The sequence below is a fragment of the Amblyomma mixtum genome, chromosome 7 (genome assembly GCF_055824585.1).
Source record: "Amblyomma mixtum isolate Tamu chromosome 7, ASM5582458v1, whole genome shotgun sequence".
Classification (NCBI taxonomy): Eukaryota; Metazoa; Arthropoda; class Arachnida; order Ixodida; family Ixodidae; genus Amblyomma; species Amblyomma mixtum.
In genome coordinates this window covers 52,979,251-52,996,200 of record NC_143018.1, presented here as the reverse complement: position 1 = coordinate 52,996,200, position 16,950 = coordinate 52,979,251, and the positions used below count along the sequence as shown (strand labels likewise).

At 46.4% G+C, this 16,950-nt stretch overlaps 1 protein-coding gene across 1 annotated transcript in view; it reads right to left on the bottom strand.

Moving 5' to 3' along the window:
• LOC149336092 (uncharacterized) overlaps nucleotides 1–16,950 on the bottom strand; it is an 80,771-nt gene that overhangs the window by 5,191 nt on the left and 58,630 nt on the right. Inside the window, exons 7-17 of the mRNA XM_089552579.1 lie at nucleotides 15,633–15,838; nucleotides 15,328–15,465; nucleotides 11,439–11,533; nucleotides 10,340–10,556; nucleotides 9,173–9,359; nucleotides 7,543–7,665; nucleotides 6,477–6,571; nucleotides 5,235–5,359; nucleotides 3,193–3,461; nucleotides 1,722–1,791; nucleotides 746–1,475 (exon numbers count right to left, since the gene is read on the bottom strand). Coding sequence (XP_089408705.1) covers nucleotides 746–1,475; nucleotides 1,722–1,791; nucleotides 3,193–3,461; nucleotides 5,235–5,359; nucleotides 6,477–6,571; nucleotides 7,543–7,665; nucleotides 9,173–9,359; nucleotides 10,340–10,556; nucleotides 11,439–11,533; nucleotides 15,328–15,465; nucleotides 15,633–15,838 — 2,255 coding nt within the window. The remainder of the gene's footprint in view (nucleotides 1–745; nucleotides 1,476–1,721; nucleotides 1,792–3,192; nucleotides 3,462–5,234; nucleotides 5,360–6,476; nucleotides 6,572–7,542; nucleotides 7,666–9,172; nucleotides 9,360–10,339; nucleotides 10,557–11,438; nucleotides 11,534–15,327; nucleotides 15,466–15,632; nucleotides 15,839–16,950) is intronic.

Genomic DNA, 16,950 nt, shown 5'->3' with positions numbered 1-16,950 from the left:
CAAGTTCGTTCTAGTAATTTACATTAAAGTTTAACAGCGCATGTTCAGGCATAACAAAAACAGGGCGACCCTGTATTTATTTTCGATAAAACGAAAATGTTCTTAAAAAAAAAGCGACTGTTTGGGTAGCATGAAAAATAATTCACAGTAGAACATGACAGCAATTGAATAGCCGTACAGCCGGCGCTCTCCAAAGCATTCGTGATTTTTATAACCGCTAAATTTCTAGACATCGACATCCATAGCACTAGCTGACTCTACGTAACATATACTTGTCGGTATCCAGCGTTGTATAAAAAAAACTTTCATATTCCATTGAAACTGCATATAAACTTTTCAGCTCAAAAAAGATGTTCAGAGGCGAGCAGGGCCATAATTAGCCTCAAGAATATATAAGCGCAAGGCCGCGTTCCCGCCTTCTATGCCCATGTCGTTTATTGCTAAGACTAATGTCACTGATAATACGTAGGAAAAGGCAGAAACACTTAATCCTTGCACAAAGAATATATGGGTATATCAAATAAGTTTCTCTATGTGTTAGTGTTGCCCTAACAACCTGTAGTGCTCTTTATTAAGCACAACTTTGCTCACCAAATGAAACACGCAGTGCCTCCATTCGAAATTTTAAACATTTTAAGAGTTGAAGGTATGCCAACGTGGTTGAGTGAGTAAACCAAAGTGCCTGCGAAATTGGTGCGCGATTGTTGTTAAGTTTGCATAAATTAATTCTTAGTTACAGTAGTACCTTTGATGACTTTTTCTTCCTGGCTTGTCCTCCAGCATTGCTCTTCTTGCCGTCCTTCTGCACATTGCAGTTTTTCAGCAGGCTGCCGACTCCGGAGAAGCGGGACAGTCTAGTGGGGCAGTCACCAACACCAGCCAGACCCCCGGTACCACCACCACCACCTCCTCCCTTGCTCCAGATGTTGCTGTTGAAAACCACGGTGCTCGTGCTCTCAGTGCTGGTGGAGGTGACGCGCACCATGGAGGAGTGACTGTTCTGCTTGGGGTTGGAGTTGGCGCACCAGGACCCCGTCGGCGGTCCGCTTCCACGGTGCTTCTTGAAGGTTCCCGTGGTGACGAGCTGCGCCCAGGCGGCCCGCGCTTCGGGGTACTGCAAGACTCGCACCACGAAGATGAGGAAACCCTGCATCGAGTTGCACACGCAGAAGACGTACTGGAACACGGTCCTGGCCTCGCCCACGGCGAACACGCCGAAGATCCACGTGACGCCAAGCAGAGTCATGACGGTGAATGCGCCGCGAACTTGGGCCGCGGTGATCGGAGTGTGGTTTGCTATCCCGGAGCTGGACCCAGACGTGTGGCTGGCAGACTTGGTAGCTCCAGCCATGCGCGGCTTGAACAAGACTCGTGTCACCATGATGAAGACCAGAAGGTTTATGAAAAGGATGAAGCAGGAGATGCCCAGGAACGCGATGTAGTAGATGAATGGGTTTCGGGAAGATATCACACAGCTGAAAAGTAAAACACACAGATGTACTTATTCACTATTACGTTTTCTTGTGACCAGGTCGAAAAGGTAGAAATGAAGGAACAACACAAACTGAGAGATAGCTGTTTAAAATGGCAGTAAGCATTAGCCCCAGTAAGTATGTGTTTATTTTTTAACGCGAGCTTCATTGAAATTTTGATCAAATAATTTGTTTTTATTGAATTCTTCCGAAAACAAAAAAAGATCACTTTCCTCAACGAATACTTACTAGTCATCGTGACCCCTGTAAGGCTCCAGGTCTATAGCTAGGCAAGTTCCAACAACAGCTGCTGGAATCCCTGGAAGAAAAGAAAGCAGTGGAACGAGCTGCGCCATAATTTGCAAGCTAAACTTGTTCCAGTAGTACCATTTTTCCATCATTGGGAAGATAAAGTACGACCATACTCTCATTTACAAGAAGTATGCAAGGAATAGGCCAGTCATGTACGGTTTTTATTGCTGTGATTGCGGTTGCATTATGCTTGAACAGCTTCGCATGAGCTAGAAATAGTAGGCGCACTAGTGCACACGTAAAGAACACTTAGTCCGAAGTCTCTATACAAGCGCCATGAGGGACGGTCATTGAAGTTCCTATTTAACGTAAGATATTACTGCTCACCTGTACATCTGCGATTTAACATAGAATGTGGTTCTCTAATGTACGAACTTTGCTTTTGGGCTGACTAGCCCTTTCTGTGGAGCGCAAGTGCGTTACAAACGTTTGTTGCGTCAAGGAGGGAGGAGGAGAGAGACTTTAATGAATAATGGAGGTTTGTTGCGTCAGAATAGGTACTATGCGTCGCGACCATTTCGTATGCGTTAAAATTAGAACCCCCATAGTGCAAAAAGGTCCTGGCGTTGGCGGCGTGTGAAGCCTCGTTGGATAGCCGGCAAAGCGGAGATAAGGAAAGCGGTAGAGGGTGAGGCAGGGGAAACTGGAGAGGGCGAGTCAGTGGGAGGTGACCGGGGGTGACAGGGAAACCGCGTCTGCCAATCAGAGTTCGCGGTGGGGAGAGTGGTGAAAGGTTGCGGCGTGGCAAACCGTAATTTCTTGACTGTTTCGGGCGAGTCGAGAGCGGTTACGACTATACGAGAGCGGGTATGACGGGTACGGCGTAATGACACCGTTAGGGACGCTCAGCCTCTGTAGCCTTCTCTTCACTGACAAAGAAAGCGGTCGCCTGGAAGAGGCAGGTTAAATTGATGTCCTGTCGACCCTTGCGAAGCCAATCGAAGAGAAGTCGTTCTCATTTTAATGGAGATCACTTAGAGAGGCACTGCTCATGAAGATATTAGGCTGTATCAAAAACTTCGCTTTTGATTCGGCATGCTAAAATTGCCAAGTTTTCACGGCCTGTTTATGGCTAAGACATCGAGTAAAGTCCGTGCAGACTTTGAGGCAAAGTGGGCTACGACAACGATCGCAAGCGGGCGCCTCTCACTTCGTGGGTGAATCACGTGATGAGGCGTGGCCGTCCTATGACCGTGAATTCGTGATCATCATGTGACTGTATGCTGAGGTTCTACACTGAACCGTTCGGGAAGGGCTCCGTATAATAACTTCTCCTAAACCTAATTAGTCAAGTGTCTCGCGACTGCCTAGCCGCGGAGGAATTGCACATATTATGCATTGGAAGCAGTCGCACACTATTCAGATCAGCTAAAATGCGGCAGAGGAATATCTCCAGCGGCGCTCTTACCCCAGGCGATGAGAAGGCGCTTGAGCATGAAGCACGTCTCGGCGGACGCGAACACGTGCACCAGCATCTGGTACATGTTGGCGGCCTCGACGCCCATCCAGGCCAGGCAGGCCAGGAGGAAGTAGTGGGTGGCCACGGCCGTGCCCAGGCACAGGTCCAGCCTGGGGAAGCGCTCGTGCAGAGAGCCCACCAGGAAGGCCACGTTCAGCAGCAGCATGGCCGAGCAGAGGTTGAGCAGGATCTTGCCCGACCGGTCCTTGTTCAGGGATCTGCCCGACGACACGAATGATGCAACAGAAGGATGAAAGAGTAATTACACGCCGTATGGTGCGAAGCGAAAACTCGCAATTCGCGAATATTATCTTTCGTATTGTAATCGATGCAAAATTAATGTTCCCTACGCCACTAGCTTTTCTTCACCAATTAAATTTATGTCACGCTGGAAGTGTTGAGAGTGTTAGGGAGAACAAAGTTTTGAGGAAGTGAGGTAAAGAAACCATGAACGAGCCGCCAGTTTTCACTTTGAGTTCGACAATGTGGTCCGGTTCGCATCTCCAGGGCACAAAACTTCCCGACAGTGTAATCTGAGTAGCTTGTATATTTTTAAGGAATGCCTCATGCTGCTACGCATTCTTGCCCTGGACACCTAATCAGTATACAAAAATACGACTTCTGTTTATCATTTACCTTAAAGAAGAGCATACAAGTTGCTAGGTATGCGTCGTTTGCACGTAAACTTCATGGCATTACAAGTGAAGTTGCATTATATGCGGTGTTTGAATGCTAGTTTGTTAGTTAACCAAAGCATGGTAACCAAAGCTCACATAAAGCTTTCGCTGCGTTCTGAGGAGCCGCGACACAGGAGACCAATAAATCATGCTTCGAATTTTGTATTTGTATTCAGCATTCGAAGCTCCGGAGGCTCTTTGTTGGAATGCATTATTTAGCATAGAACAGGACTGAAATATGTGCTTACATTGGCGCACCAACTCACAACGAACTTCAGTTCAAGTAATTCCGCCTTGTATCGAAAGGCCACAACCTGACACAAGAACTCCTTATTCCATGTATCGAACAGCATCTGCTCACGCTTTGAACGTACTCATGTCTTCCTCGAGGCGTTAGGATTTTCGGCAGTACTTATTTTATAGCCTGGAGACACGTAGAAAGCTTGCAGTTTTTTTTTTCATCGAAAACCTTGCAAATAAGTTTTCTTTGGTCAAGGCCTCAAGCCCAATCACACCTGGCCTGGAATTCCTTTCAAGCTTGTTAATTGCTCAATAAAACACAATGCATGATAAACACAGGGTCCAGAAACCTAATAAATTATTTCGCAGAATTGAACGAACCTGCGCGTGAAAGCATTTTTCGTATGGAGCACTTCAAAGTGCGTAGTGCAAAGGAAACCACGGCAAAGAAATAGGTTTGAAGCTATCTTGCTCTGTTCGTTTTGCGACTTGCGGGTTTCGAAGAAGAATGGCACATCTAGGAAAGGACAAACCGTCTCCTAGGAGTTTCACTGTTTGTTCCTCTCTCTTGCATAATTTTAAGCTATCTTTATCATTCATTGCGTCCCCGCTTGCTGTCCAGCGGATTTCTGTTTAACCCAGGAGTAGAGGTGCTTGTCACCAGCAAGCAGTTTCGCAATCCTGTTTTCCAACTTTGTTGCATTGGCACCAGAAGAAGACTTCAGACGTCTCTCATCACCTTGAGCTTTGCTGTCCAGGAAGGGGGTCGGGTGGGAAGGAGGTGAGTATAGGGAGTGCGCCAAAGTTTTGTTTACAATCATAATTTTCTGCTTTTGTAACTTTTTTTAGGCTGAATAGCACTAAGCTATTTGTTCATCGGCGAGCAGGGTACTCATTTCGAGCTTCTTGACCCAATTTGTCTTAGTTTTTTGGCGCTTTCTGCAGTTTGGTGTAAGGACTCAATGGTTAGTATGTGTTCTTGTTGAATACAAATACAATAAAGAAAAATCTTTCTTTTACGAACATCAAAACATAAAAATGGCGCTAATAGCAATAGTCAGAAAATAGGCTCACCTGAAAAGAGCATAGGTCAGTATGGTGAAGAAAAGACCAACGATCGACATAATGCATCCGACGTATGATATTAGAGAAAGGATCCGGTAGTGGTGAGGGGCCGTTGACATTCCGGGCACCGGATCCTAAAGATGGAAAAAGATAGGAAACGATTTAAGGAGTCAGTTTAGTATAAGGCCCTTAAACGAAATTCTGAGGTTTCGGACAATAGCATCTAAATGTCGCACGTCGCTTTTGCAGCTTTGACAGTCATGTGTTCGGTTTCCAAGATTCGCTGCCTGTGGGTGCGTCAGGTACATACCTTTTCCTGGCCTAGTAGTAGCAAATGTAAATTATACATTAGTTTTCTAAACGTAAAGCGGAAATTTGGGTTTTATTGCGGGTCGACAGCGACTATATAATCCGTTTAAGTGACCGTTCCTTCTCGGTACAACCAAATTGTCGTCACCAAAGTTTTCAGTTGAAAGGTTCAATGGCCACAGTTACGCAAGCATAAGTTCCAAATCGGGGGAAGTTGACAAGAACTCTCCTTCAATACTCTACGGGTGTCTACGGCATGTCTGCCGTAGGAGCCCGCTTCATAACTCAATAACTATGCCTGCGATGTAGTAATTATTTACTAAGTCTGTATTACTGTCCCCTCCACGAGGGATGCTTCGTGATATCTCCAAGTGCAATTTCCGCTGAGCAGAGCTTACAATGAATTGACATTGAATTCGCACACAGATTAGGCACTGCTTATGCAGTTTAGTGCGTAACCTTGTTTAGTGGCTGCTGGGCTAATTTTGTGCTTTCAAAAAAAAAAAAACGCATGAATACGGGGACAAGAAATACAGACGAACAAAACGCCACATTATGGTCGCTGCGTTCGAAAGTATATGCAGTAAGGCGCGCTTGAGGATGCTCGGAAAAGAGCTTTAGCATCGCAAGGACCGCTACAGGGTTCTGAACCACTGCAAGAAAGTCGCATGCTTTCGCGCTTGCTTTTAGTGGAAGGAGCTATTCCACACACTGAAAGAGCGTCACATAACCATCCCGTCGTACTTATGAATTTTTTCTTCCTAGACGCTTCCGAAATGAGCTTTCTTCACCACTGGAGTAAAACTTCACCGAGGAGGTTTTTTTGCAACGCCACCCTCCTGTGTGGCATATTACGGCAAGTTTTTCTGCTGCTATGAAGCGCCAGCAAGAAAAAAAAAAAGCTGATGCAGTAGATTAAGTCTTATTAATGTAACGTCTTACCAGCAACAATGAAAACGCAGTCATGTGTGTCGAGCTGCACACTGTCACATTCCCCGACTGGTTTGTCGTAATGCCGGCAGTGGACCATTCTTTTCCTGCAATAAAACGACGTTTTTCATTGAACGAAAAAAAGGCAAGTTATTCTTACTGTAATGTCGCGAGCTACATTAAGAGCTTTGATTGCTCTTAGTTTGTGATTCGTATTTCAGAGCAAAAGCTGCATAAAAAAGAGCGAATTGCAAAAGCACAAAGCTCCCTATGGCGCACAAAGCAGTCATGGCGTTCAGCGGCTCCGCACGAGGTAGCGAGTTCGTATCCCAGCCGGAGACGGTTTCATTTTAGCGGAAGGAAAAAGCCAAAGCCGCCGCGTGCTAAGCGATGCAAGGACACTTTAATGAACAACTCGTGATCGCAATTAAATCGAAGACCTTGACTACAGCGCATGTCACAGCACACGCCGAACTTGAGCACTGCCAATATCGCATGCTAATACTAACAATATTGTTTCTCTACTATATCCCGCGGAAAAGCACTAAGTTTTAACACATGACCCGCCGTGGTGGCTCAGTGGTTAAGGCGCTCGTCTACCGAGCCGGATTACACGGGTTCGAACCAGACCATGGCGGCCGCATTTCGATGAAGGCGGAACACAAAAGGCTCCCGTGTGCTGTGCGATGTCACTACACATTAAAGATCCCCAGGTGGTCGAAATTATGCCGGAGACCTCCACTACGGCACCTCTTCCTTATTTCACTACCACCTTCCTCCCTTCCTACAACGGCGCTGTTCACGTGTCCAACGAGATATGTGAGACGGATCCTGCGTCATTTGATTTCCGCAAAAACCGATTTTTGTAACACATAACGGTAGGGAGCCGCCGCACAAGGCTTCTAGAGATCTTCACATCAAAGAATGAGGTCGGATCCAAGTTCTCGGGCTATGCGCGTAAAACTCTCTCCCTGATGTCCAAGTCGCACAAGCTAATTTTCGATTTCTTTTTCAGTCGTCTCAGGCACGCTAACTGCGTACCAGGAATGGCAAGCAAGAATATGCTATATGTACTTACTGCTGTCGTCCCAGAAGGCACAGACGTATCTTTCAGCGCTGTATGTCGGGTACGAGTAGACCAACGGCTCCGTCAGGTTCTCGATCTTGCTGTCGCCAATCTTCGCCGACAGGACAACTTGTCCTTTATTCCGAAGGACCAACGGAGATATAATATGAATAAGTACTTATTCACCAATAAGATTGTATTGTCATCACTGTCAGTAGCAGATTTGATTTCAGTTTTGCATCTGCGGCGGATATATTTTAGTGACCCATGAACTCTCTTTGTATAGAACGCACAAGACCCTGTTTTGATTCAAGCTGGCAGTAGCCGACCGGCTGGACAAAAACCGACAATTCATAGTGCCACGATTTGGTCAAACTTCAGTGGAAATTAAAGCTGGCGTCATGTGACGCTCTAGCGCCTGTCGGCCCGACCACAGCGACAGTTCGAGACAGGAGAGCAGGAGTGCTGAGCAATCACGTAACGTGCTAACGAAGGATCAGTTTTAAAGATTTGGCACTGGTTTACTGGCGCTGACTGCAGCTTCCACGTCAAAGATGATAAATCATGATCGCGAGTCAGGGCAGAGTGCTCAGATTGCAACGAAGTATACGAATCAGTAGCTCTCTTTTTCCTTACATAAGCATGGGCAGATCGTCGCGCCAAAAAGCCGCGCATGTTACTCCTCGAGTGCTACTGCTGGCGGCTCAGCGATTGGCTCATATTAAAATACTGGCTGGAAGGCTGTGCTGGTTGAAGGCAGAATAATCACATAGCGTCATAATTAGCTGTTTCAAAATTAGCGATCACGGATCTATTCTCACAAAACCTATCTTGAGCAAGATACCGACATTATTAGGGCGGTTAAAAGGGGCGATACGTGAGTTGTGGGCAATATGATAACCTAAGGATGGGAACCAATTAAAAGTGCTGCTGTTCATATCATCGCTGGGCTCTCAGTTAAGCTGTTCATAACCACATGGACGTGATAGGGGGCATTCAGCATCCTTGCTGCCAGACGCTGTAACTTATCAATGATGAACCCAAGCATCTGAATACGGCAGCAGATTGCTACCATATTTCGAAGCTATGCGTTTAAAGCAGTTTTATGTGAAGCATATTAACGTAGGTTTCGGGCCTTAGCGCGAGGCTCGGCGGTGGCCACCATTGACCTTCAAGTGACCTTCAAGTAGGTCACGTGATGACGTCACACCGGCTGCAGATGGGGCCTCATATCGCGCCGTCGGTCGCCTCCCGGCGGTAGCCACCATTGACCTTGAAGTGAGATCACATGATGTGACGTCACGTGATGACGTCACATTGGCTGCAGATGGGGCCTCAATCGCGCCGTCGGACGTCGCCCGGCGGAGGCCTCCACGCTTCGGTTCGCGCCGTCGCGCGCGACGCGGTGGCGGCGCCACCATCGCTGTATCACGTGATATGTGACGTCACGCCAGGGATGAGGCGGCGCGCGCCCGCCGTCGCGTCAGTCTCTGTGCCCGCAACCGCGCCAGCGTCTTTGCGCCGGGCGTGTATGCGGTCAAGATGCCTCCAAACGCTAAGGACATGCTTCGCATCCACTGGGCTTAACCTTGATAAGCCTCCAATTTTTTTTAAAAACCTCCGCACGTAACCTACTTCTCACCTGCGCTGACGAGGGAAGTGAAGCTGTGGCGAACCGGCCTGAAGAACTTGTCGTTCCGGTAGGAGACGAACGCGATGCGCGGGCCTTTCTCCACCTCGTGGATGGGACGGTACGGCTCGCCCGCAGCAAGGCGCGAGTTGTTGATCGCCACGGACAACGCCTCGAAGGGAAGGGTGATCACGATGTTCTGTGAAGGAAGCGTGAAGTGAAGGGCACCAGTGAGATGGGAAGAATAAAATAAAAGTAAATGATTCTCGAATTTGTTGGTGGTGGTGAAAACTTTTTAATAAACAACAGGAGAGTTTGCAGACCAAAAATGGCCGTTTACATAGGTGGAGTCCTTAGTCCGGGACCCCGCTGGACGAGGCCGCTACTCGCGCCCGTTGGACTAGAGCCCTTTGAGACTCCAGCCCCGAGCAGTTGAGCAGGGCTGCCTCCCATGCCTCTCGGGAAGGGGAAGGATTGGGGCCTCCCATGGGGAGAAGTATAGAGAGCTGCACAACCTCTCCCGCCGCCCCTTCCCTCTAATCCGCCCGCGCGCTGGAAAGGGGGAAGGGAAAGGGCGAATGCGAAATTTTATATAGGAAAACTGCTGAATCTCATTCTCTTTTTAATTTTTTACCCCCTTTCTGCTAGCTCTCCGCCTAAAGGTGACCCATGAATATGTCCCTGCAATCGACGCTTCACAGAGAACTCCTAACCCCGAAAAGGGAGATAATGGAACAAAGGTTCAGAACCAACAAGGACAGAGAGATTCGCAAGAGGAGCTTTTCTTTGGCTTCCTTAACTGCGCTGGAGAAGAGAAGGGGGAGCATATAAGAAAAGAGATGTTGAAGATGACACGGATTGATGTCATAAGACAAACAGCTTGATAAGATGTCCAAGACCCAATTCACAGGACGCACACATGTCGCATAGACGCATAAAGTCTTATCTTGCATCCCGGGAACTTTTCTGTGTGCAGTGCTTTAGGCGCCGGAAAAAAGCGGACCACGCAACCATATAATGCTCATTTCCCTCATTCAACCCACGGATTGAGATCACATTCATCAATAGGCGTGACACCAGTGATTTTTTAGTCAAATCAGGCATACGGCGGCAGCTTTGGAAGGTGACGAGTTTGTGGAAATGCGCTTGAGCACACAAACACCCCGCGATAGCACTTACGTCTCCATCATCCTGTTCGTCGCCGTCACCGGAGAAGTCCTCGTGGAGGTAGTGGTCTCCGTTGGACCGAAGCGAGAAGCTGAGGAAGTCCTGGCCCTGCGAGAGCAGCTTGGGGGACCAGGCCACCGCCTTGACTACCAGGTTTTCGTTCTCGATGATGAGAGCCCCTGGACCCAGCACCACTTCGGAGGTGAACCTCTCCACCACGGAAACCAGCCTGCGCGTAGCCAACGCCATCTGCCATAAGTATCTGCTATCAGATCGAAGGCAGCCTCGTAAATGAATACCGCCCTCATCATCATTACTCTCCGCCGAGTTCGGTTATCTACTCCATTAAGGCATCTCTAGATGGCATCGAATTGCCCCCGTTTAGCACCAAATATGTGCGAGCTATTCGGGCTGTTTTATAAATATTAAATTGTTTCTTCAGCAGCATCCAAATATCGTTTCTCTTAATGCCTTATTATTAAGTGATCGAACCGAACAGACTATTGTGAGTTGCTGTATACGCTCAGCGACTATGTGCTCATCGCCTCCGCTAAAATAGCCGACCTTTCTGTCTTGCTTTTTAAATAAACCTCTCTCTGCTAAGAGAACTGTGCAGAGACATTTAGTTCAAACCCTACTATTTTCTTGCTTTCAGCAGGTGAGTGTGCGACTGTAATACCTATGCTGATCCTTTCACCGAAGTCGATGTCCCCAGCATAGTGTATTATTGGTATAAAATGATCACCAAAAAATTGAATCCGACAAAAGTTAGAAAAGGGCTAAAGCTGTACCCAAACCTGAAAGCCGTTTATATAGTTTCATGCACAAGAACAAAATGAACGCATGTGCGGCCGTCGGAGCAATAAAATGAAGCGTGAGCTGCTGACTCAGCATGAACGATAAGGATGCAATCAAGGTTCTGAGGACGGCTTGCATGTTCAGAGTCGAAGTTCAACCGGCATTAATTTCTCGAAAAAATAAAGCTGCATCTAGTGGGGGAACTTCAAATTCCTATATTTTACTCGTGCCTAGTGCATCTACCAGCGGCTAGCCTCTTTGCATGAAAATAGGTGTGCTTGAAGGTAGCCATCAATAAAGGGCAGAAACGTACTTTTCGACGGCAATTCCATTGGCGTCTCCCTCCTCGATGACGCTGTCATTGAGTGCCAGGAAGTTGCTAATGACGTGAATCATGGCTTGCGCGATCTGCAAGAGAAAGAACGCGTATCATTCCATTGAGGTTTTTGAGTTCTCTCCAGAAGAAGAAGAAAAAATCTATTAAGTTGCTTAGCATCCCGTTACATCATAGTCTCGTTGCCAAAAAACAAATCCGTTTCCCTACGATCTCTAAACACCGCTGCTTTTCAAAAGCAGAGTTCCCGACTACGCCAGTCCACGAAAGTCGTTGACTGCCTCGATTACGTTTCCCTTTCTCTAGCATACAGATTCTTTCCCAAAAAGTCGTTAGGTTATTTACAGTGTACATTCTACATCCCGTTCAGTTCGCACATTTTTGTTACAAACACTTACTTAAATTATCTGCCTGTCCGGTGGCATTAGCCAGAGTGCCGGCGTATGAGAAATATGAGCCAAGATATGAACCGAAATTAGCGAAAAACTTGATTCATTGACCCCATTGTCTCATTTCTTTTTTTGCTGCATGCACTGGGTGCGCAGAACATTTACTGTCACTCCAGATAGCACTGAGGGTCCTTCTGTTGGAGCAATAGACCGCAAATGCGGCTTTCATGCGAGCACTTTCTGTTTTCATAACATTCGGTCAGTGTTTTATTTATTTATTTATTTGAAATACTGCCAGTCTCTGGTTGAGACCTTTGCAGGTGGGCATCACATGTATAATACAGGGTCAGGAGAGCAAGCTGCCGGGCTAGTTGGTGAAGCATGTTAAATTGAATTCAGCGCAAAAATACAGACAAGGGACAAAGAGAGACACACTGAGACGTACACGAGCGCTACTACCAACTGTTTATTCATGCTGAAGTACAGGGGATATATAGGAAGGGGATGAAGAGCATGCGCGTAGCGAGGTACAGATAATGCACATCCGTCAAGCAAACGAGTTAATCAAAAAACGAATCTAAAAAAGCACATTCAGATGAGTATATGTGTACCGACGTGTCACTGACACAACGTTCGGACAGCTTTCTGATATAATAAGCTTCTAAAACGAGCCTTGCCTTATCATTACCGCTCTTGCCAAGAATCGTGGTCTTCTCTAATCCCGCCCTACATTTACACGAAGCAAGGTGCCGCACAAGATTCACATTCGTGTCGTTATTTTCTATGTTTTTGGCATGCTCCCGTAGCCGGTCATTAATACAGCGGCCAGTTTGGCCAACGTATGAAGCCCCACATGAGAGGGGGAGGGGGATGTATGTCTTTGTCCCTTGTCCTTGTCCTTGAGGGGGATGATGTCTTTGTCCCTTGTCTGTATTTTTGCGCTGAATTCAATTTAACATAAATAATACAGGGTAAAGGATAAACATTTCAAAAAGCGGCTGTGCAAAGGACAACAATAATCTAGACAATACATAGCTCAGAAAGACTGAAAAGAAGTTTGAAAGATTTCCACAAGCAATTCAAAGGAAAAAGCGTGCTAGTTAAGAAACATAAACATAATATAAACATGGGCATAACACATCGTATACACCTTGAAGTTGAAAAAGCTTTCGAACCACAACTGTAGTTTTAAAACGTGCCTTCTAGTTCAGAACAAAAATTTGAAAATGAATCAGCGTTAGTTATAGATGCGTCTAGACGGTTCCATTCCCTTGTTGCTAGTGGGAAGAAAGAATCTTTGAAAGTGTTACTGTGATAAGGATACTCGGTTAGCGTATACGCGTGCTGGTTTTTTAATGCACGTTTTTGTGACAGTGAAATGTACTTTGATGAAACGATCTTAAAAATGTTGTTAAGAAGCTGATAAAGGAATTGTAGTCGGGCGCGCTTTGCCCAAGTTGATAGTGTTTCGAGCCCGGAGATTACAGCTAGTTGTGTTGGTGAGTCAGTTTTTTTGTACTTGTTGTGAATAAATGTGACTGCTTTACGTTGAATTTTTTCAAGTCGTGAAATATTGGTTACAGACTGAGGAAACCAAACAGTGTTAGCATAACAGTGTGTTTTGCTTCCTCCGACGCTGCATCTATTTGATCTGGGGCGCACCGGACCCAATAAGTCGTTGTTTCGTGCTTCGCTTAGGCGCTCGACATTGTCGGCCGTATTCAATCGCATGCTCTCAGTTTTATACGTCACTGCATCGTTCTTCGAAAACACGAAGCTGCTGTCGGGACTAATGTGACTGTGTTCATCCATTATTCGGGGCTCCACCTCTATCTAGCAATACGCGGCGCCCCACTGCGTGTAACAGAAATCACAATACAGCTCGCTCCGATCATTAATGACCGTTCTAATGCTGCAGTCCTCCTGCGCGGTATCCAAGGTAAGTCCTTGGAATAAATAGTAAAAACAAGGGTGCTTTCTATTGACCACTAATTGTCTGTTTGCATGCTTAGCTGGAATCACTGCTCTTTTTGCTTCGTAATCGCAGAAACGTATTGAAGGGACCATCAGCCACCTGTAATGAATGTAAAAAAATCCACCAGTAAAAAAGCTACCGTCATGCATATAGTGAAAGCAAATGAAAGTGCTTAGGTACTACGCGGGTTGGCGTTGTTCACCAGATGCAATGCTTAAGGAAGTCATAAAAGAAAAATTCGGAATTGAGCAGGCCCACTGTCCTCGAATCAAGCGATTCAGCAGCTAAACGACATCGCGATCCCCAAAAGGTTGATAAATAAAATGAAGTAGTAAAAAATTCTTGTTAATTATTTTCTTAAAACGTGAAAGCCAAACAGCATGAAGCGAGCTTTCCACAACGTCATGCTAGTCACTAACGTTGCATCGAGGGTTAAATTACGTAAACTGACACATGGACACAACGTTGAGCAACTTATCTCAGGTGGCGAACCGTAGGCGATATCATGAAGAGCAATTTGAGTATCTCTACGGAGCCGCCGAACCTGCCACATTTTTTTGCTTTGTTTGAGATGTAATTCCACTCAGGGCTGTCCGCACCTTCCAGATACTTTCGGTGACAAAACCGCCCACCAAATGCAAACGACGTGGTCAAGAAGGAATCGCTACGCACGAATTCCTTGAGATTAATTCTCTACAAAACCCCTGCACCGAGCCTTACAATTTGAACGTACGTGGCAGCTACCGCTCTTAGCACGCGCGCTGACACACTTTAGAAAAATCTGGTAAGAACTTAGCCGCAAAAGTGCTGCATTCTGGTATAAGCCGGAAATCATTACATCATTGTACAGTAATTAATAATTATTCAGTGCTGACTCGTCAAATACTAGCAGCAACGAAGAAATACGATGCTGTGGAGAACTTAGAACAACTATTAACACATTAGGAATATTTTAACATGCAATTAAGGTTGGTACACAACCGGTTTTAGATTTGAGCTCCAGCGGAATGTTCCGCCGCTGCTGGAGTATCATCCGCGAAAATGGGCTCTGCGAGAGAACGCCGCCGCGGCCGAACCACCACGGCTGGTAACAGATTAGGCTAACGAATGAAGTTAATAACAGTCGTGGTTCTTAGTTCAGCCTTGAGCAAAGTGGAGCGTTGGGGTAATTGTTATTGCATTTTGACAAAAGAGGTTTGGCGCGGAAATGCAGGATGAAGGAAGAAAGGTGACAGGAGCACTGGAGCGAAGAAAGACGACATGGTCTCGTGAGCGCCCCAGTGCCATTAATCCTGAGGACATCATCATCCAGTGCTCCTGTCGCCTTTCTTCCTTCGTCCTGTGTCTCAGCGCTAATCCTCTCTATCACATTATTCACCCTTGCATTTATTTAGAAACCTTGCATTATCATGCAGCGAAACTACCACTCCAGTAAACAGGCGCTGCTCCCAAGAGTCACGAAGTCGTTTAACAATCGACCCTTCCTGAGTGGCTGGACGCTAACCTTGATGTCCTTGATGGCATAATCGACGACCGGCTCGATCTTTTCGGCCAAGCTCTGCAGCTGGTCCGGACGAATGCTGCTCGGGTCATGTGTGAGGAACTCAAGCTCGGAGGTGATGTTCTCGGCCGCTTGAAAGCTCTGCGGCGGACGAAGTATAGTATTGGGCGATAAGTGAGGCATCTGATCTCCAGGACGAAGTGACACAGTAAATTTTCTTGCGATATATTCACAGCGGGGTAAAGCGCAAGCACCATTTGAGACCACAAAAATAGAAATTACGAATGAACGTAAAGATTTCCCCTTGCCTTGTATCTGCAGTGCTGGGCCGAGGTCTTCATCCAGCCGGTCTCTCCGTTGGCGAGGAGGCGGCACTTTCGACGCGCATACTTGTACTCGCTCGCCGGATTGTACGCACCGTATGGGCACTCGACCTTCGCCACCGACCCATGCGCCACGGGTTGCCAATGGAAGGTGCCTTTGTCCGTCTGCTGGAACTCTTCGGGGCACAAGTCTGAACGGGGAGTGATCGCAGTGCATATAGCAAGAAGCGTAGCGCTCGAGAACGCAAAATGATTGCAGCACAGATACCGCAAATAACTCACATTGGATACATCGATAACCCGCGAAAAGCCTTTAGTTGTGCGCACGGAGAATACCAAGTAATTAGGGCCCTGAGTAAATCCTGCCACCGTTGAGAGTCATTTGCAGCCGCAGGCCTTCATGCACAAGGCAACATCACGGGCATAAACATACAGGCAATCATTCATTTCTTCAAATAGTAACAGATGGAGTGAAGGAACCTAATGAAAGTATGAAGCACCAACGAGAATCTTCACCACCATCATGCTTAATAATAACAAACTTGCATACGCAATCAGTGACCCGTGCATAGAAGTGAAATGGAATTTTGTGTCATTTTAATTGTAGAAAAAGTAACATGCAGTAATCTAGAGCACAATAACGGCAACATATTAAGGAAACTACAGAATAGAAGGAAACGGTCTGCCATATTTGTATGTGGGGAGGTAGATTCTTGAGATTCAATTTGAAGCCTATGTTCCTCTTACTCGTGCTTCTCAGCTGTATATAATATGAGCACGATTAGCGTGGAAGTCGATCCCCTCCAGTGGGCATGCCATGTTTCCTGGCTGACACTACGAAAGGGATTGACGAAAATGAAAATCGAGAAAGGTTTGTTGCGTGGATTGGTCTTGCATTTTTGGGGCGGAAAGAGGAGGCGGGGAAGCACTTATCGAATCGATTTGCACAATTTTCTTTGTGCTAGCAATTTGTGGCTATTCATGAACAAAAACAAATCTCCGCGAAAGTAAGGTTTCATTGAATGTCGGCCTCAGACATAGGTATGCCGTAACGAGGTCCCCACTCCCCTTCCTTTTCTGCTCACAATTTGAGAGTTAAGCGGTTCGAAATTGTTTACAAAGCTCTGAATAAAGATCCAATAATCTCACCGACAAAATACCGAACATCATGCAACCGTTGCATAGAGAATGCAGCACTGGTAGAATGACAGCTCGAGAGCATGTAGTTTGTTTGTATGGTTAGAGAGCTTCATGACCCCCCTGTATGATGAGTTTGAAAGTACAGTGTCTGTGAAAATGAAAT